Genomic DNA, 17326 nt, shown 5'->3' with positions numbered 1-17326 from the left:
TTCGATATAAGGAAGCTTGTAGTTTATTTACGGCTAAAAAAGAAAAAGTTTATTTACGGATCCAACATGACAGCAGCAGACGCGATGGAATTTTTCGATCAAGCTTTTTAGGCCGTGTTTTAAATAGTTTAGCTCGAAAGTTTGCAGCGGGTACGTCATACGCCATCTCATACGATGTTACGATTGGCTGTGGCTACAGGCAGAAGCATGATAGACTTTTGTAGCGCCCAATAAACGACGATGGACGATCGTAAACCACACTTCTCTTAAGAGAAAATGAATTGGTGGTCCCCAGACTAAATATCACTTGTGATTTTAGTCTGGCGTTAGCCAGGCTAGTTTGAAGCAGTCAGAAGGGGAAAACAAAGAAGATAAAAATCCAAATTTCTCCCAATGACTCCAAAACTACTTTAACAAATGCTGAATTATGAATATAGTTTTCTAAACATAGAAAGGCACAGAGAGGAGCAAAGTCAACAGCCCATAGCCTACTTAGGAAACGGATAATGCTAACATGAGGCTCCATGCTACAACTGCCGTTTTTGTTTGCTTCTACTGAACAATCTGCTGTGAAAAATCATTCATATGATGACTCACGTGCACTAAGCTGCAGAAGCCCGTGTCATGAACACTTATCGCATGTGGAGATGTCAGCTATTCGGCCTCACGGGGGGAGAATTTCACATTCTCGTAGCACTGACCACGCCCCCTCAGCGACTCACATCGGCAGCCATTGTAAACGGCCAATGCGGGCGAAGTCAGGTCTTAGTTGCTGTTTAATATCCTAACAATGAAATGAAGGCGCTAGAGCTGGTGAAAACCTTGCCTGGGGCTCCACCTGCTGGCAGCTGGACGAATAGCTTATCAAAAAAAATACTTTCAGTTTCGATTTACGCCGTGGTTTACAGCCTCAGCACGGCCTGATAAACACACTTTTAGGAGAACGGCTCAGAACCAATATCATGTTTGGATTATGGGCTTTAAAAAAATGTGGAAGACGGTTTTACAGTAGGTTTTAACAATGACACAATTGTACCGAGGACGTGCAGAACGAAGCGCACGCCATAGAAGAAGAAACAGCTAAATTAGAACAGGATTAACCGATTAGGATTACTCTGAACTGCATGAATGTAGTGAAATACTACTCCTGTTATGTATTTGGTGAGGGAGTGTTATAACATGGTTTGAAGCTCCAAAAAGCTCCAATAAATACTAGAGAAGAAAAATGAGACCGAAGGAAACAAGAGAGAGGGAGGAAGGGGAAGAGAGATTGAAAGCGGGTGGAGACACCAGGAGAGGAGGAGGAGAGAGATGAAGAGTGAAATGGAGAGAGAAAATGGAGAGAAAAGGAAAAAGAAAGAGACAAGGAGGGGGGGGGGAGAGGACAGGTGAGTGTTATTAAAGTGGGGTCAGGCTGATGAGGGAGAGTGTGCGCAGCGGTGAGTCCATCTAAATTCAGCCGAGCGCAGCAGCTTTTTGATCCAGCGGGTTCCACTTCAAACCAGCGCTGCCTTTTACAAAGAAAATTTAGCAACAAAAAGCTAATCATATTCTGTTCTGACAAATTACTGGAGGCAAGTTCCAAGAAAGTGCAGTTCGTCTTTTGATTTTCAAAAGATTTCGTGAAAAAAGACACAGCAGTGCGTTATAGCACGTTTTTCTTTCACTATCAACCGATAATTACCTTCGGAAACATGTTTTCCCTGTGTTGCTTTGACAATGTCATCTTGTATGTTGTAATTAAGATGCACTTTATCGTCGTCAGAGAAAATAGCAATTAGCCTTATTTACGCAGAGGGTCATGACCATTCCCTTTTCACAATGTAAACAAGAGTGAAAGAAATGAAGAAAAGCTTGAATAGACTTTGGGCTGTGAGTTTTTCAGCTTGAATCGCGGCGCGGTTTTAACACGTTCGCGTCAAATTAATGTTCAAGCTAAAAACACTAAAACACGTCTATTCGTAAACATTTTTTGTGATTTAGTTTTACTGACATTACACTTTTCAAAAAGGGAAACCTGCAGACCTAGTGGCGCAGCAGATCCACCGTGATAGTGCGCCCTCTGCTGGTACAGCGGATCTAGAAGAAAAAAAAGATTTCATCTCTTATGAGCAAATTTGGAAAGCACAATTGCTTCTGTTGATTGATGAAGATGACATTACTTTGAACCGCATATGGATTGCGTTGTGTTCCCAATTGACCCTTATTGAGTTAAATGTAAGGTCATTATATTTCACAAGGCAAAAAAAAAAAAAAAAAGTATTGTTTCCGTATTATCGTAAATTGACCCTGCTCATTCTGGACGTTTGTGAGACAATTTCTTTTCCAATACTATATATTGATGTAAAGATCATTTTCTTACAAACACAGGTGGACTTCCCAGCGATATCAGGACCCCAAATTTACCACAGTATATACAGGACTTTACTTCTGCTGCTCTACCATCGTTCCTATACTATGATGGTTGTGTGACTGTATACGGGATGACGGCATGTGATAAATTGTAGTCTAATTTATGAACATGAAAAGGAATGATGTGTCATAGCCTGTGTTATGGATGTGATGTGATGGTGATGACTAAATGATTATCCATCCATCCATTTGCTTCCGCTTTACCCGGGGCCGGGTCGCGGGGGCAGCAGTCTCAGCAGAGATGCCCAGACTTCCCGATCCCCGCACACCTCCCCCAGCTGTTCTGGGGGGACCCCGAGGCGACACCAGGCCAGCTCGGAGACATAGTCCAACGAGGCCTTGTCCCAATAAGACATGCCTGGAACACCTCCCGAAACAGATGCCCTTGCCACCTCAGCTGGCTCCTTTCAACGTGAAGGAGCAGCGACTCTACTCCGAGCTCCTCCCGGGTAACTGAGCCAGCCACCCACCCTGCGAAGGAAGCTCATTTCGGCCTCTTGTATCCACGGTCTTGTCCTTTCGGTCATTGCCCAAAACTCATAACCACAGGTGAGGGTGGGAATGTAGATCGATCACTAAATCTAGAGCATTGCCCCCTGACTCAGCTCCCTCTTTACCATAACAGTCCGATACAGCGAGCGCATCTGAATGATTATTTGCACTGTATAGATTGCACCGAGGACTACAGATGGAAATTAGCTTGAAAAACTACAGTCTGGTACAAGCATCTTTGCTCACGATCATAACTGTGCATTGTCCTGATAAATAAATAAATGAAATGGCGCCTACAGGAGTTCACTCTGTCCCTATCGACTCGTGTGTCGGGCTGCACAACCTTCTCTCCGCAAACTCAGCCTAAAACAAGTAATGAACAAAACTTAGAAATGTGCAAAAGTCCAGCTGTATTGATAGTTTTCTTTGTTTACTTCCATTTTATCCCCGTTCTGACACTGAATTTGTGTTCATGAAAGTCTTGTTTTGACACAGTTTGCTGCAAAAAACAAATTCCTTACAACTTGTGAATCTGTCGCATATGTAAAGTGTTTTTCAGTGTGACGCAGCCGTCGCCGTGCGCACAGTCCATGTCTGACAGATTGTGTGATGTGTGTTACAGGAGTGAGTCTGCTGGTGCCTCACGGAGCGGTGCCGGAGAACTCCACGTGGGACATGTACATGGCCATCACTCCACCGGAGGCCAGGTCTGTGCAACGCTCAACTGTTCATGACTAAGGTCGCAAAACAGTGTGTGGTTCTAATCTACTCTGGGTGCACGCTGTCATCATGTCCGCTTTGCCTCCGGTGTCTCAGTATTTAAGTGTTTTGAAGAAGAGCATGATGTGGTGAAGAGGTGCTTTTAGAGCCGATATAAAGCTCTGTATAAATGTGAGAGTGCTTACCAATTATCATTCGCCATAACAACCTTCATAGAAATGCACTTATTTATCCAGAGTGTGGTTGATTTCTGGAGATATATATGTTTTTTTTTTTATTCATGCAGTCCTTATATTTGAAGATGTTACCGGCGCCAGCCCTAGGGGAAGCTGGGCGGTTACAAGTGGCACACAACTAGCGTGTTGCCTATGGTCATGCTGTGGACAGACGTAGAGGAGACGTTGTTAGTCAGGCCACAGCTCGTTTATTTCTGAATTCAATATTTACATACATGAAGACATACAATTATTGACAATTGACAAAATAAATACATAGACATCTCAAAAATATCTTTCTCACACACACACTCACATACTCCTTCACTTTACAAATCCATATGACTGCGGTAGTGTATAAAAAAGTCCACTAAATGTCTCCCTTCAACGCCTTGCTCCGTCTCCGTCCGTACGCACGCGCACATACATACACACACGCAGCGCGGCAACATGAAAAGAAAGCGCCCAGCAACTGGCGACAACGGACTTCATCACTCTGAAACTAAACTTGAATTTGGATAATATTTAACGAATTAGATATGAAAATGTTTTACAAAGGACTTTAGCACAAAACACTGCTTGGATCATTGACAGTTTGCTTCGCAATACATTCATTCTACAACTACATTTTTAACTAACGTTTTTTCGTTTAACCGTTGAACAACGTTCGCAACGTAAAATACATCTTCTAATTAAACCAAATGATCTTGCAGTTTCACAATTCGTTCAGATCATACATTCAACACTTCGAATTGGATTAAAACGATTTTGGACCAAGATTGAGCTACCAAAAGAACTTTTTTTTACCGTACCTGTGGACAGACGTAGAGGAGACGTTGTTAGTCAGGCCACAGCTCGTTTACTTCTGAAGCTGCGCCTGCGCGAGCCTCTCTAGTCCCCACAGTAGCGCTACAGCACCATCTACTGGTAAGATGTATAACTCAAACAAAACAGACAATAGCGAATATTCAAAAAAATAGAGGGGGTGTTTGTTAAAATATAAAACTTTAGATGTAGCGTTTTTTCAACCTACTACAAAGAGTTTAGTGGTGCTAGGCTAGTGCTAGGCTAGCGCATGTCTATGGTAACTAGTAGCCTGCATTAAAAGCCTCTTCAAAATCATGGGGTAGTCCTCCAAACGTTGCCATATCTGATTTGTACAAAGCTCCTTTGTGAAATCCATGTGTAGTAATGCCGGCCGCAGGTAAACAAACTACTTTAGATCCGGTAACCGAGCAGATCTCTCCGCCGCTGCGTAGCTCACAACCAGGAAGCTGATGCTGCTCAAATTCTTTTAAATGCAAAATGGTTATATTTCAAAAATGATTCAGTCAACACAGACACTTATATCAGTGGTCTGGTGTCATGAAGCTTAAGCGTTAATTCAGCCTGGTAGACTAATTTCAGCATCACCTACCTCCAGCCAATGATCGCTTCCGAGAGGGCCTCACCTCCACCTCAGCCATCAGCGTAAGAGCCGCACCTCCATAGCAGCCAATCATCGCCCTCGGTCCCGCTTTTAAGCCCCAGCAACTTCCCAGCTGCGCTGCGACCCACCTCCGCCCCGTCTCCACATCTTCCCACTGCTTCTCCCTGCTGCGTCCCCTATACCACCACCAATAAATCTTCCTAATCGCTGCTTTTGTCTGTTTGAGTCTATCCAGGTTGAAATAAGTGATTTGCCTCAAGTGCCCTGTGCTTGGGTCAGACTGTGTTTAATGCAGGCTGGTTACCATAGACATGTGCGAGCCTATAATATAAGGACTGCAAGAATATTGATCAAATGGTGAGGAAAGCCTCCAAGCGCCTTCATTTCCTGACTGTCTAGGCAAGACAGGGCCTGCCACAACAGGATCTCCTGACCATCGACACCACACTTGTGAGACCAAGCTTAGAGTATGGTGGCGTCATCTTAGTGGGGAGCAACAATGGCCAGGCTGCACAGCTGGAGAGAGTGCAAAAGAGAGCCACACCGGAGGTACCCACACTGCAGAGCGGGAGAGAGAAGGCCGCTGTGAAGCTGGTCAGAGAGATGGGGCCACAGCGACACCCACTGCTGCCAAAAACTAGAGGTCAAAGTTCTCAAAGAAATCTGCGCAGCGGATGGAGGTTGTACAATAAGGACTTGAAAGGGTGATCTTATCTTATGAAAATGTTATGAAAGTGTTTATATTAATAATGTTTTATTGTAATTTCTTGCTGATATTCGGTCTTTGACTACAAGCATGCATTTATGAAATACCAAACCCAAAGATATTTTATCAATCCAGTGTGTCGTCCATACGAGCCCGGTGTTTTGTGCATCTTTAAAGCAGTACTAAGTAACTCTTGCCTTATAAATTGTCTTGGAGAGTAAATACTACGCTGACAGGAAAGGTGAAAGGAAAGAGGGATATTGTAGATCCAATTATACAATGGAATTTTTTTTCTCTCAAACTCAGCTGTAAATACTGTTTAAAGTGACGTTAGCCCGCAGTTAGCTTTACCCGTTAGCATGTTAGCTTCTTCTTTGTGATTCCATTAGTGTGTATTGCTTGCTCCGGTCTGGTGGCAGTCAAGTTGCAAACATGGTTTTCTGGCCAGAGACACCAGGGGGAGATGAAAGACCCTCCAATCATCCCATAAACACTTGTATTACCCCTACAGGGACTACGAAAAGGATTTATTAAGGTAAACATGTTACTTAGTACTGCTTTAAACAAACATTTTCCAAACTAGGTCCCAGAGTGGAACGATCTCAAAACGCTGGTTACGTGGCGCCGTTGTTACAACATCTCTGCAACTTTTACTAAAACGATGACATCACAGCGCCAGAGTGGTGTCTGTTATCCATAATCTACTGACCTTATGATTTTACTCATGGATCTATGATGGTTTGACTCCGCTCCTCTTTGCTCCACTGCAGTCCACAAGCCACAGGTGACAAGTAGAAAAACACGGCCCAGTCAGTCTGTGTTTTTGGACTGACAGTAAAATTCCAGTCCCTGATATGTTTTTTCTGCTTTAGTCCCGTTGTGTCTGAAGAATAAACTCTCCTCCGCGTCTCTTCTTTAGATCGTAAATCCTTGAATCAGTTTCATTTTCACTGTTTATATTCCATTAAAGTTAACTGCGCATGTGCCTCTCCATCTTGTTCTATTATCTGTGTTAGCGTCACAGCGCCTCACACAGGCCTGGAAGATGAATTGCGCCGTTTTCACAGACCAGAGTCAACCCATGTGGACGCACACATTTACTAAGCTGGCTTTGTGCTTACAAAGAAAGTTTCTGAAAAAATAGCATTTTGTCTTTGTGTGGATATAGCCTAAGAAATGAGGCCCTATGTCAAAAATCCTGAAATATCCCTTTAACTTTTCACAGCAGAAAGGAGAACACTGTCAAAATATTCATTGTCATGGAGAGACTGCTTTTGTGTCTTGTTTGGGTCATGGTAGATTTGGCTTTACTCAAAATACATGTGGCATTTTTTTAACAGCTACTTAATAGTTCGCTTATTGTTTTTATTTGCAGTAAACAACAACAAAAAATATTGACCAATTTCAACCAATCGTTTTTTTAGAGTCCAATATCACAGCATTACTTTTTCTAATACAAAATCACAGCAGTGTACTGTAAGTATAGCAGAAAGTGTTCGCGAGACGACATAAAAACCTTTTTTTATCTGCAAAACCAAAATGCATCATTTGAAAGAACATCTCCACAGCGCCACCTACTGCTGAGTATTATTTCATTAATATAATTTTTTTACCCTGGGAGCCTTTTTATGCATTTGTTTGAACTGTTGCATGAAAAGCGTCTCTGTCTCTCTTGCTATATATATATTTTTTTGCCAATATAGCTCGATTTACATTAACGATTTCAGCGGTGTTGAATGAACCAAAGGTGTGTCTGACAGCTTTATGAAACCACGGCTTCATTTCACAACATGTGGCTTTTTAATTAAAAATCAATTAGCCTGATTCACTTCCATATGGGGAGAAGTATCACAATGTATATTCCTTTACAATGCAGCTCTGCACACCCTGTCAGTGCAGATGTTTTTTTTTTTTGCAGAGATCAGTAGATTTTTTTTCCTTTGCTTTAAATTGAACGTCCCCGCAGGATACACTTTGAGGTTTTATTGAGTGTTTCCACAAAGCGCAGCGATATTTAAAGTGTAAGTACAGAGTAAATACAAGCTGTTCTTATTGCAGAGATGTTGCCTCCTTTATAGGCAGAGGATTATTGCATCTCTAACATCGCTCTCAGGCAACATTTAAAAACAAGGATGAGAACGAAATTACAGAAGGCAATAGCTTTGTTAACTATATTGGGATTTGGATGAGCATTACAAATTTGTCTGTTGAACATTTGTGGGGGGTTTTTTGTTGTTTTTTTATCAAGGTGAAATGTAGCAAAATGCTAGTGTAAAATGTTTTCCCCCGCACAGCAGAATGATGCTGATGCTTTGGTGGTGGTTGAGCACAAGTCCTTAGTCTTTATCCCATGGCCAAAAATCTTTCAAATGTTTTATTTTTTTAGTCAGGAAAATGTCATCTGCGCTGTCCGGGAATTGAACCCTCAACCTGTGCATTCAGTTTGTGCAATGAGTCCTCAGCCTTTTTACTGAAAATAAAGAGCAGACCATAGCGGCCATCAGCGCCACCGCTAATGTCGTAGCATGTTACAGTTTTTTACTCATTAATTCTCCGTGAGAGTAAATACTACGCTGACAGAAAAGACAAAGGGAGAGAGGGATATTGTACATCCAACTACACAATTGAGAGATTTTTTTTCACTCAAACCTGGCTGTAAATACTGTTTAAGTGGTGCAAGCCCGCTGCTAGCTTTGCCCGTTTGCCTATTAGCTTCTTCTTCCTGATTCCATTAGTGTGTATTGGTGACTCCGACCCGGTGGCAGCAAAGTTGCAATTGTGGTTTTCTGGCCAAAGACACCGGGGGGAGATGAAAGACCCCCCAATCATCACATTAACACTTGTATTACTCCCGGAGGGACTGCGGAAAGGATTCATTAAGGTAAAAAAAAAAGGATTCATTAAGGTAAAAAAGTTACTTACTGCTGCAGTACTAAGTAACTCATGCCCCTAGAGGCCATAAGCGCCACTGCAGGTGCCGTATACTGTTTAAGTGGTGCTAGCCCACAGTTAGCTTTGCCCGTTAGCCCGATAGCTTCTTCTTCGTGATTCCATTAGTACCACCTGGGGCCTCCGACCAGAGACACCAGGGGGAGATGAAAGACCCCCCCCAATCACCCCATTAACAATTGTATTACCCCCAGAGGGACTACAGAAAGGATTTATTAAGGTTAACAACTTCTGCTTTAAGTTAAAAAAAAAAAAAAAAAGTGTAAGCTCAATTTTTGCCTTTTTTCTTTTTTTTTTTTTTTTTTTTAGTTCAAAGCTCAACAAATCACGTTGGGAAATAGATATTTTAAAGAAGAAAAAAAAAATGCTAAAATATTAAGTAAGTTTGGAGTCTGTAGGAGCTAAAATAGTAGATATTTTGTTGCATGAGCGAACAATAACCTCATTTAGAGAAAACTGGCCCTAAAGTTTTGTAACGTGTTTCTCTGGTCTTTGGGTCCCAGAAAGGAAATGACCATATTTGGATTATAGCGCCATCTCGGGGACCCTCCACAGGACACGTGGATGTAAAATATGTCAATATTTGTGAATAAATACACGAAGGAACCTGGCCTTATTCAGCACGATGTTGTACTTCCTGGATATCTCCGCCTCGCTAGTGACAAAACGTCATAAAATAAACATTGTACGGGGTAAGTTTAGTCTATTTTACACCCTGACATGAAAACCAAGACATTAAGACAGAAATCACCACATTGACTCTCTGCGTGAAAAATCAATGTGTTCGCCTGCCGTGTCTCACCTGAAAAATGAATTGATGTCTCTAAAAATTATGCACAGCTAAATTGTCTGGACTCATTTTAACGCTTTGTGTGTTCTATCGAGTTTTGTTTTGTTTTATTCGGATCCTCATTAGCTTCCCGTTTCATGGCAGCTAGTTTTTTGGGGTCCTTCAAAAGACTACAATTTAAATACTTTACAAAAAATTAATGTGCACAACAAAGTGCCTACAGAAATACAGTGGGAAAACAGTGTCAGTAAATAAATAACATTCAGTAAATAAATAACATTCAGTAAATAAATAACATCCACACTCCTCAGAGCTACTGTGGCTCTATCCATTATTTAGATTTGCCACTGAAAATATACTTTGCCAGGGAAAGAACCTTACAGAGTTGATCGCTCTGATATTCATCCCACAAGGACCTGGACCTTCGATAGACTCTCATTTGCCACGGTTTCTCCTTCTCTCAAACCCCTGTATATAAACTGCTATAAGTGTCAAAGCTATATCCGGACCCGTGTGGATCTCCGCCTCCCCCTCTCAGCAGGACCGCATTTCCCATGAGCCCAGCGTGACGAGCTCTACCCACAGTGCCCCTCGCCTGCCCCGTTCCTGTCCGTATGCAAGCGCAGTGTGAGGTGATGGGGGGGTGTCCATTTATACAGGCGGGCTCCGGGGGACGTCGCAGCTTTGAAGTGGAGGACCGCGTTTCCCAGCGTGCATCTCTGGAGGAAGCTCTGAAATACAGTACCGGCATCTATTGAACCGAGGGAGGCCGCGAGGGCGAGAGGCTGGACGAGGGAGGGGATGTTTTTCCTGGCTCTTTGACCAATTCGGAGGTCGAGAAAGCAGTGGAGGAAGAGGATATTCCTGCTGGAACTCACCGAAATTGCGCTGTAAAATGTTTACTTTGCGTTGCTGTGTTTGGGTTTCGTGCGTTGTCCGAGTGTATATTTAAATCACCGGAACCGGGCACATTTTCTCCAGTTTGGCTTTACCCAAATCTAAAAGCTTCTGGGACAAGGTGTCAAAATAAAGACAAAAACGTGACGAAAGTGTGATGAAAAAGCGATAAAAAAAAAGCCAAAAAAGAAGTGACAAAAGGGCAACAAAAGCCACAATAACACAATGAACAAAATGACAAACACGACTAAAAAGTCACAAAAAAGTGATAAAAGAAAAAAACACAAACAAAAACATGACAAAACAGACCAAAATGTGACCAAAATGCGGCGAAAAAGCAACAGAACAGTTTAGATGAGTCTTGTGGGTTTTAGCTTTCAGCTGAGGCGCTACACTTGGTCTATAGGCTGTAAGCTCCAGTCAAGAAGCTCTTAGATTTGGGTAAAGCCGAAATGGAGAAAATATGCTTGGTTAATGCAATTGGAGGGTATTGTTCAGGAGGGTATAAAGATGGCAAAACTCAGGACGTTTTGTAGCAAGCGAGGCGGAGACTTCCTGGAAGTAGCTACAGTAACTATAATCCAAATATGGTCATTTGCTTTCTGGGAGTCACCCATACGAAAGACCGGAGAAACACGTTACAAAACTTTTCTAAAAATGTGTTTTTTGATTCACTCATGCAATGACCTCACCACTTTAGCAGCTGCTTTCCGGTCTTGGATTTAAAACAGTACTAAGTAACTCATGCCGCTAGAGGCCATAAGCTGCAGGTGTCGGAGCATGTTGAGATTTTGTACTCATTAATTGTCCTTGAGAGTAAATACTACGCTGACAGAAAAGACAAAGGGAGAGAGGGATATTGTACATCCAATTACACAATGAAGATCATTTCTTTCACTCAAACTTGGCTGTAAATACTCTTTAAGTGGCGCTATTCTGCAGTTAGCTTTGCCCACTAGCCTGTTAGCTTCTTCTTCATGATTCCATTAGCGTGTATTGGTAACTCCGACAGTTTTCTGGCCAGAGACACCAGGGGGAGATGAAAGACAACCCCAATAATCCCATTAACACTTGTATTACCCCCAGATGGACTATGAAAAGGATTTATTAAGGCAAACTTAGTATTGCTTTAACAATATTTTCAAGGTTTTTGGAGAAGGATTTTTTCATATCTAATTCTTAGCCTGATTTATTTGTCAGGCTGCTAAATTTTAGTAACTAATATGCAAATAAAATAATACCATACATTTAAACCTGGGTCTATCCATTATTTAGATTTCGTCGCTAAAAATATAGGCAATTTGGACCATTTTGAGGCATAAAATGTCTTATTCTATATGAAATGAAAAATGACATCATTGTTTTTCTCATATTTATGTCAGTGATCAACAGCAGACATTTCAAATTGATATCTCTGAATGTAAATTATTTCCCTATTCACCTGCAGTGTCTTGCCTTAAAATCATAAAATGTTAAATGCAATGTAAAATATCAGTGCTGAGGTGTACATGTTCACTTTAAATAGTCACAAATCCTAAATCGCAAAAGCTACTAGTATAGTAATGTTCCCTGCAAGCTGCAAAACACAATGAAAAGAAGAAAACGCTCACCCTGTACGTTTATCTACAATCAAAATGAATGTTGTGCTTTCAGTATTTTAATTGATGGCGCTCATGTGTAAAACGCTAGCCTTGAATTGATTCTTGAAAATGCTACAAAGCGGGGAGAAAGCGCAGAAAGTAAAACGGATAACACCTCTTTCTGGAAAAAGCACAAGCAAATATTCGCATTTGTCACCGTGACTTTAACGGCCGTCCACTAAAGAGAGCGCATTTTGCAGCTTCGCGACTCGAGAATCTCCAAATAAAGACAAACGAGTCGGCGCGTCAAAGAGTGTCTTTAGCTTGAGGGTTCACAAAGAGGGTGTTGTGTCTAAAAACTGACAAAGAAAGTTGGAAGTTCGCAAGCGCAACCGGGTCTTAATGCAAAAGAAATTCATCTAACGCGGTTAATTCTTCTGTCCTTTGTGGCTGCAGTAAATGGTGCCGTTTTTGTACATAGTAGGAGTAGAAGTACATCACAGAGCCAGTTCTGACGATTCAACATTTACAGTTTAGCACGTTGCTCCCTGACGGACCAATTAAATGATGAAAATAGCTCTAATGGTGGCTCTAATGCACGAACTATTCAATTTATGACTTTTCATTATAACAAACTGCCATATTTTACCTCAAGTGAATTTATTGTTGCACAAGTTGAGTTTCCAAAATGTATGAATTAAATCTAAATCAGTCTGATATTGATTAAAACATTTTGAAAAGCACAAATGGCAAAAGCATTTTAAAAGTCTGGCTTAAACCAATCGGCACCAAAATCTGAATGTCACAGTACTATCTTTATGTCAAAAAAATTTGATCGCGCATATTTCTTCTCTTGATAAAAACGTATTGACCTCAAGTAAAAAGTAAATATTACCGTGTTGGTAATTTGGACGGTAAAAGTTCCCCTGATCTTTACCTTTAGGGTAATTCTGCAAAATCCGAAGTGATTCTGGCCCTGTGGAAAGTTTTTACCAGTTAATTTATGTCCACATTTAGTGGTAATATCATGCTTTTCAAGGCAAATACAACCCAAATACTGTTTATCCATTTAAAGCAGTACTAGGTAACTAAGTAATCCTTTCCGTAGTCCCTGGGGGGTCTTTCATCTCCCCGTAGTGCTCTGGACAGAAAACCCCAATTGCAACTTCGCTGCCACCGGGTCGGAGTCACCAATACACACTAATGGAATCACGACAGGCTAACAGGCAAAGCTAACCACGGGCTAGCGCCACTTAAACAGTATTTACAGCCAAGTTTGAGTGAAAAAAATAGCTCCATTGTGTAATTGGATGTACAATATCCCTCTCTCCCTTTGTCTTTTCTGTCTGCGTAGTATTTACTCTCACGGACAATTAATGAGTAAAAAACCGTAACATGCTACGACACCTGCAGTGGCGCTTATGGCCTCTAGGGGCATGAGTAGAAAAAAACAACGATGTTACACAGACGTGAACCAGAAGCAACCAGAACCTTAGCGACGTTAGACAGACCAACATGGCGGCTCCGAGGGAAAGTTTGGATGAGGAGGCTGTTTCAGAGCAAACGGATTAAAGGGGAAAGGAAGCTTCTGTTTTATGAGAAAAGCTAAATCCAAGAGACGTGGGGCGGATGTTGTTCATCGCAGCGTGTTTAAGAAATGTCTTTTCTCGCTAAAGCAAAGCTCACAAACAAACCCGATAGTTAGCGCTCGCAACACGAATGAATAAAACGGCTTGTTGTCGTCAGTGTCATTATCTATCCACCATTTCCTGGGAAAAGTCTGTAAAAATGAGTGAATCGCTGACATTGCTGATCCTGTGCGAATGCCCATGAAACTAATTATAATTATATTTACCATTAAACTCGCCTTCCTTTGCATCGATGTGGTTTGAGGGACGTCTCACGTAGCTCTGTTATTACTTTCAGCTGGTTTACAATGTTGACTTTGGTAAATGTTACATGTATCTTGCAGAAACCCACCGTGTACTTCCTGTTGTCGGCTTTAATCTGAAGCTCAGCCTGTTTTAGCCTGTTACCTTTCAACACCAGCTCCCCAGTCCCTCTCTCCTGCTGTGCTTTTAAACCCTGATAACCGCTGCTCCACTCAGCCGTGTTTACTACGGGCGATATGTCCCCTGCAGTCAGACGTGTCCGTCATCTCACCGTCTGTCAATCACTCTGTCCCGCTCGCTCACTCGTGCTGCTAGAGCTGGGATGGACACGCCAACAATGCATCGCAGCCATTGTGCCTCTCCACTCGACTCCGAAGCTGCTGCTCTTCACGCTCATATTCAAATGGCTTCTCACTTCTCTGTTTCAACACCACTACTTTAGCGATATCTGCATTTCGTGTGGAGTGAATGTGTGGATTAATCAAACTAAACTAAGGAAGATTGGATCCAGCATGGTGGCCAGGGCATGTGTGGAGCAGAGTGCGAGAGGGCAACAACAATCAGGCACGGGCCCCTTCCGAAACGAGCAGATTGGTAAGAGGTCTAACGCCAAACCCTATGTGCGTCCGCCATGATAAGAAGCCTCCGAATTGGGCTGTCATTTGGGAAGGAGTAAGGGAAAGGAGCCTCAATGCTAACTATCAGGGACCTCTGGTGATTAGGAGCTATGTGCCATCCCATAAGCCACTGCGCCAATCCCCCCACCCACTCGGCCCCACCCTTGAGTGATTAATGCGCAACCACACACATTTAATAATAAAAGTCACAAAATACATATTAGAGTTACCTCAGCACAGCCACATGTCACTTTTTTTTTTTTATCATCGTCGGTTTTCTGTTTGTTTCATATCATTATTGTGGTTCATGTTTGAGTCATTAAAGTCAGTGGCTGCAGTATATTATGTAGTCCACTCTGGGTGATGTAGCTTTATGAAACAGCTGTTGAGATAAAATAACACTAAAGTTAAATGTGATGGATCATTTGGATTTTTTTCTTCTTTTTTTTCTCCTTAAATGTCTTTATTTGGACACTATTGTTGTTGTTGTTGCATACGCAATACAGTAGGTGGCAGCATGCACTTTTGTTTGGCCTGCAGTCTGCCAATAACCTTAAAGAAGAAGTAAAGGAACAGCTGTTGGTGATGTCACTTCCCCTTCCCCTGGGTAACGACGGACGGATTGTGCGAATGCTACTGAAGCAAAAGTTTACCAACTGCATAGAGGTCTAACAGTTGACCCCATGAAAGGTTAAGAATAAGAAGCTAGGATTAGGACATGGAGGCTATAATTTGATGGTTTCGGACACAGCCATGTTTTAAAGAACCACAGTGGACCTGATCCCTGGAGACAGTAAAGTATGTCCTTCAAAATAAAGGGCCATCCCCTTGGCCCCTTGATGTAACGATGACTCTGAGATCACCTCAGAGGAGAGGCTCGTTCCATGTCTTTATGGCTATGTAAGAGAATGTGGACTGTGCCAACGCGGGTTTGCATCTGGGAATACTACTGCTACTATCTTCTAGTTGCTGTATCTGCTGCCTGATGAACAAGGTTATGAACATGAAAGTTGTTGAAGTTAAGTATTTCATATTTGTTCATAATGACAGTGGCTGTTGTTTTGTTTTTTTCTAGAATGTTGAGAGCTTGTTTGTATAGATTCTAGTTTCTTTATGCTGGTTTTGTTTATTTATACAATGGACTTTTTTTTTTCCCCGCTCAAAATTGGCGGTAAATATTGCGTAAGGCGAGACACGGCAGGTGAAAGTATAGATTTTTCACGCAGTGGTCGAAGTGGAGATTTTTATCTATTTTCCTCCCTTTACATCTTAGTTTTCATGTCAGAGTATAAAAATGACAAAACTCACCCCGCATGATGTTTATTTTATGATGTTTTGTCCGTCAATTCATTATTTTGATTTCGTTGCCCAAAATATAGGCAATTTTGGCCATTTTAATGCTCAAAATGCCTTATTTTTTTGTGAACACATAAAATGACAGAAAAAATGCAATACATTTTTTTCTCATATTTATATCGGTAATGTTCAGCAAAAGTTTCAAATTGATATCCCTACATTTATTTTTTTTCCCTATTCACCTGCAGTATCTCGCCTTAAGTGGTGCTAACCCCCTGTTAGCTTCTACTGATTGTGATCAACCAAATAACAACGATTTGTAAAATGTTCATCAACAAACCGAAAGCTGTAGACACAATACAGTCAGGACTTACCTGAACCATGCCATGAACCATTTCGTCGACAGCTGAGAGCAGCGAGGGAGATGTTTTGCATTAGTGTGTGTTGGGGCTGCAGGGTCGGAGGCAGGGAAAGTTGCAAAGATGGTTTTCTGGCACCAGGGGGAGATGAAAGACCCTCCAATCATCCCATTAACACTTGTATTACACTCAGAGGGACTACGAACAGGATTTATTAAGGTGAACAAGTTACTTAGTTCTGCTTTAAATCCAGACCAAATGTTTACAGTGGGGAAAAAAGTATTTGGCCAAAATCCAATAGAATGTCTATGTGAAACTGACCAAATACTTTTTTTCCCCAATGTATGTGCTGTTCATGTCAAGAGCTTTGAGATTATGCATGACTTGTCAATATACTGAGGTTAAGTTGGTGAAAACTGCGACACTGGAACAAAACAAGTACGCATATTTAGAGTTGATACAAAGCTGTCAGAGCCTTCGGTTCAAACCTCCTCCAAGGGCATTATGTTGCGTCTAGAAACATCTTAATTGCACCCAGATGTGCTACTATTTTGTTGTTCTTTGGACTCAAACATAAACCGTACCAAAAAAAACTCCCTCCTCTCTCAGTCACATCCACTTCAAGTCTCCATTTTCCCCTGCAGCCTGACACGCTTGTCATCTGTCCATCACCGAGTTCCGTATGTCTCCACTGCAGCCTGTATCTCCACTGCCCAGTCACTCAACTACTCCCCTCCTCTCCCACTTTATCCTTTTTTTTTTTTTTACTTTCCTTTCCTTTCCTTTTTTTTTTTTTTTTTTTTCGTGGCGTGTTCTTGAGCTTTGAAAAGGGCTCATCTAAATCTTTTGAAGGCGGCGTTTTGCTGAGGTTAGACATATTCCCTTTTGCCTTCGAGGTTTTACGGCGCTTTGTATTGGAAGATAAATCCCCACCAACCTATCGAGGCGGAAACATCTTTGTCCCGTTTGGAG

The 17326-nt window shown here is 41.8% G+C and overlaps 1 protein-coding gene across 2 annotated transcripts in view; it reads left to right on the top strand.

Moving 5' to 3' along the window:
* The window catches only part of unc5db (unc-5 netrin receptor Db), a 591396-nt gene that overhangs the window by 489820 nt on the left and 84250 nt on the right, over positions 1-17326 (top strand). For both annotated transcript variants that reach the window (XM_079567276.1, XM_079567275.1), the window contains one exon: positions 3527-3611. In XM_079567276.1, the coding sequence (XP_079423402.1) occupies positions 3527-3611 (85 nt within the window). The remainder of the gene's footprint in view (positions 1-3526; positions 3612-17326) is intronic.

Source organism: Gobius niger (genome assembly GCF_951799975.1).
Source record: "Gobius niger genome assembly, chromosome: 1".
Lineage (NCBI taxonomy): Eukaryota > Metazoa > Chordata > Actinopteri > Gobiiformes > Gobiidae > Gobius > Gobius niger.
The sequence above is the reverse complement of the archived record's forward strand: the minus strand, read 5'-3'. Positions and strand labels throughout refer to the sequence as shown.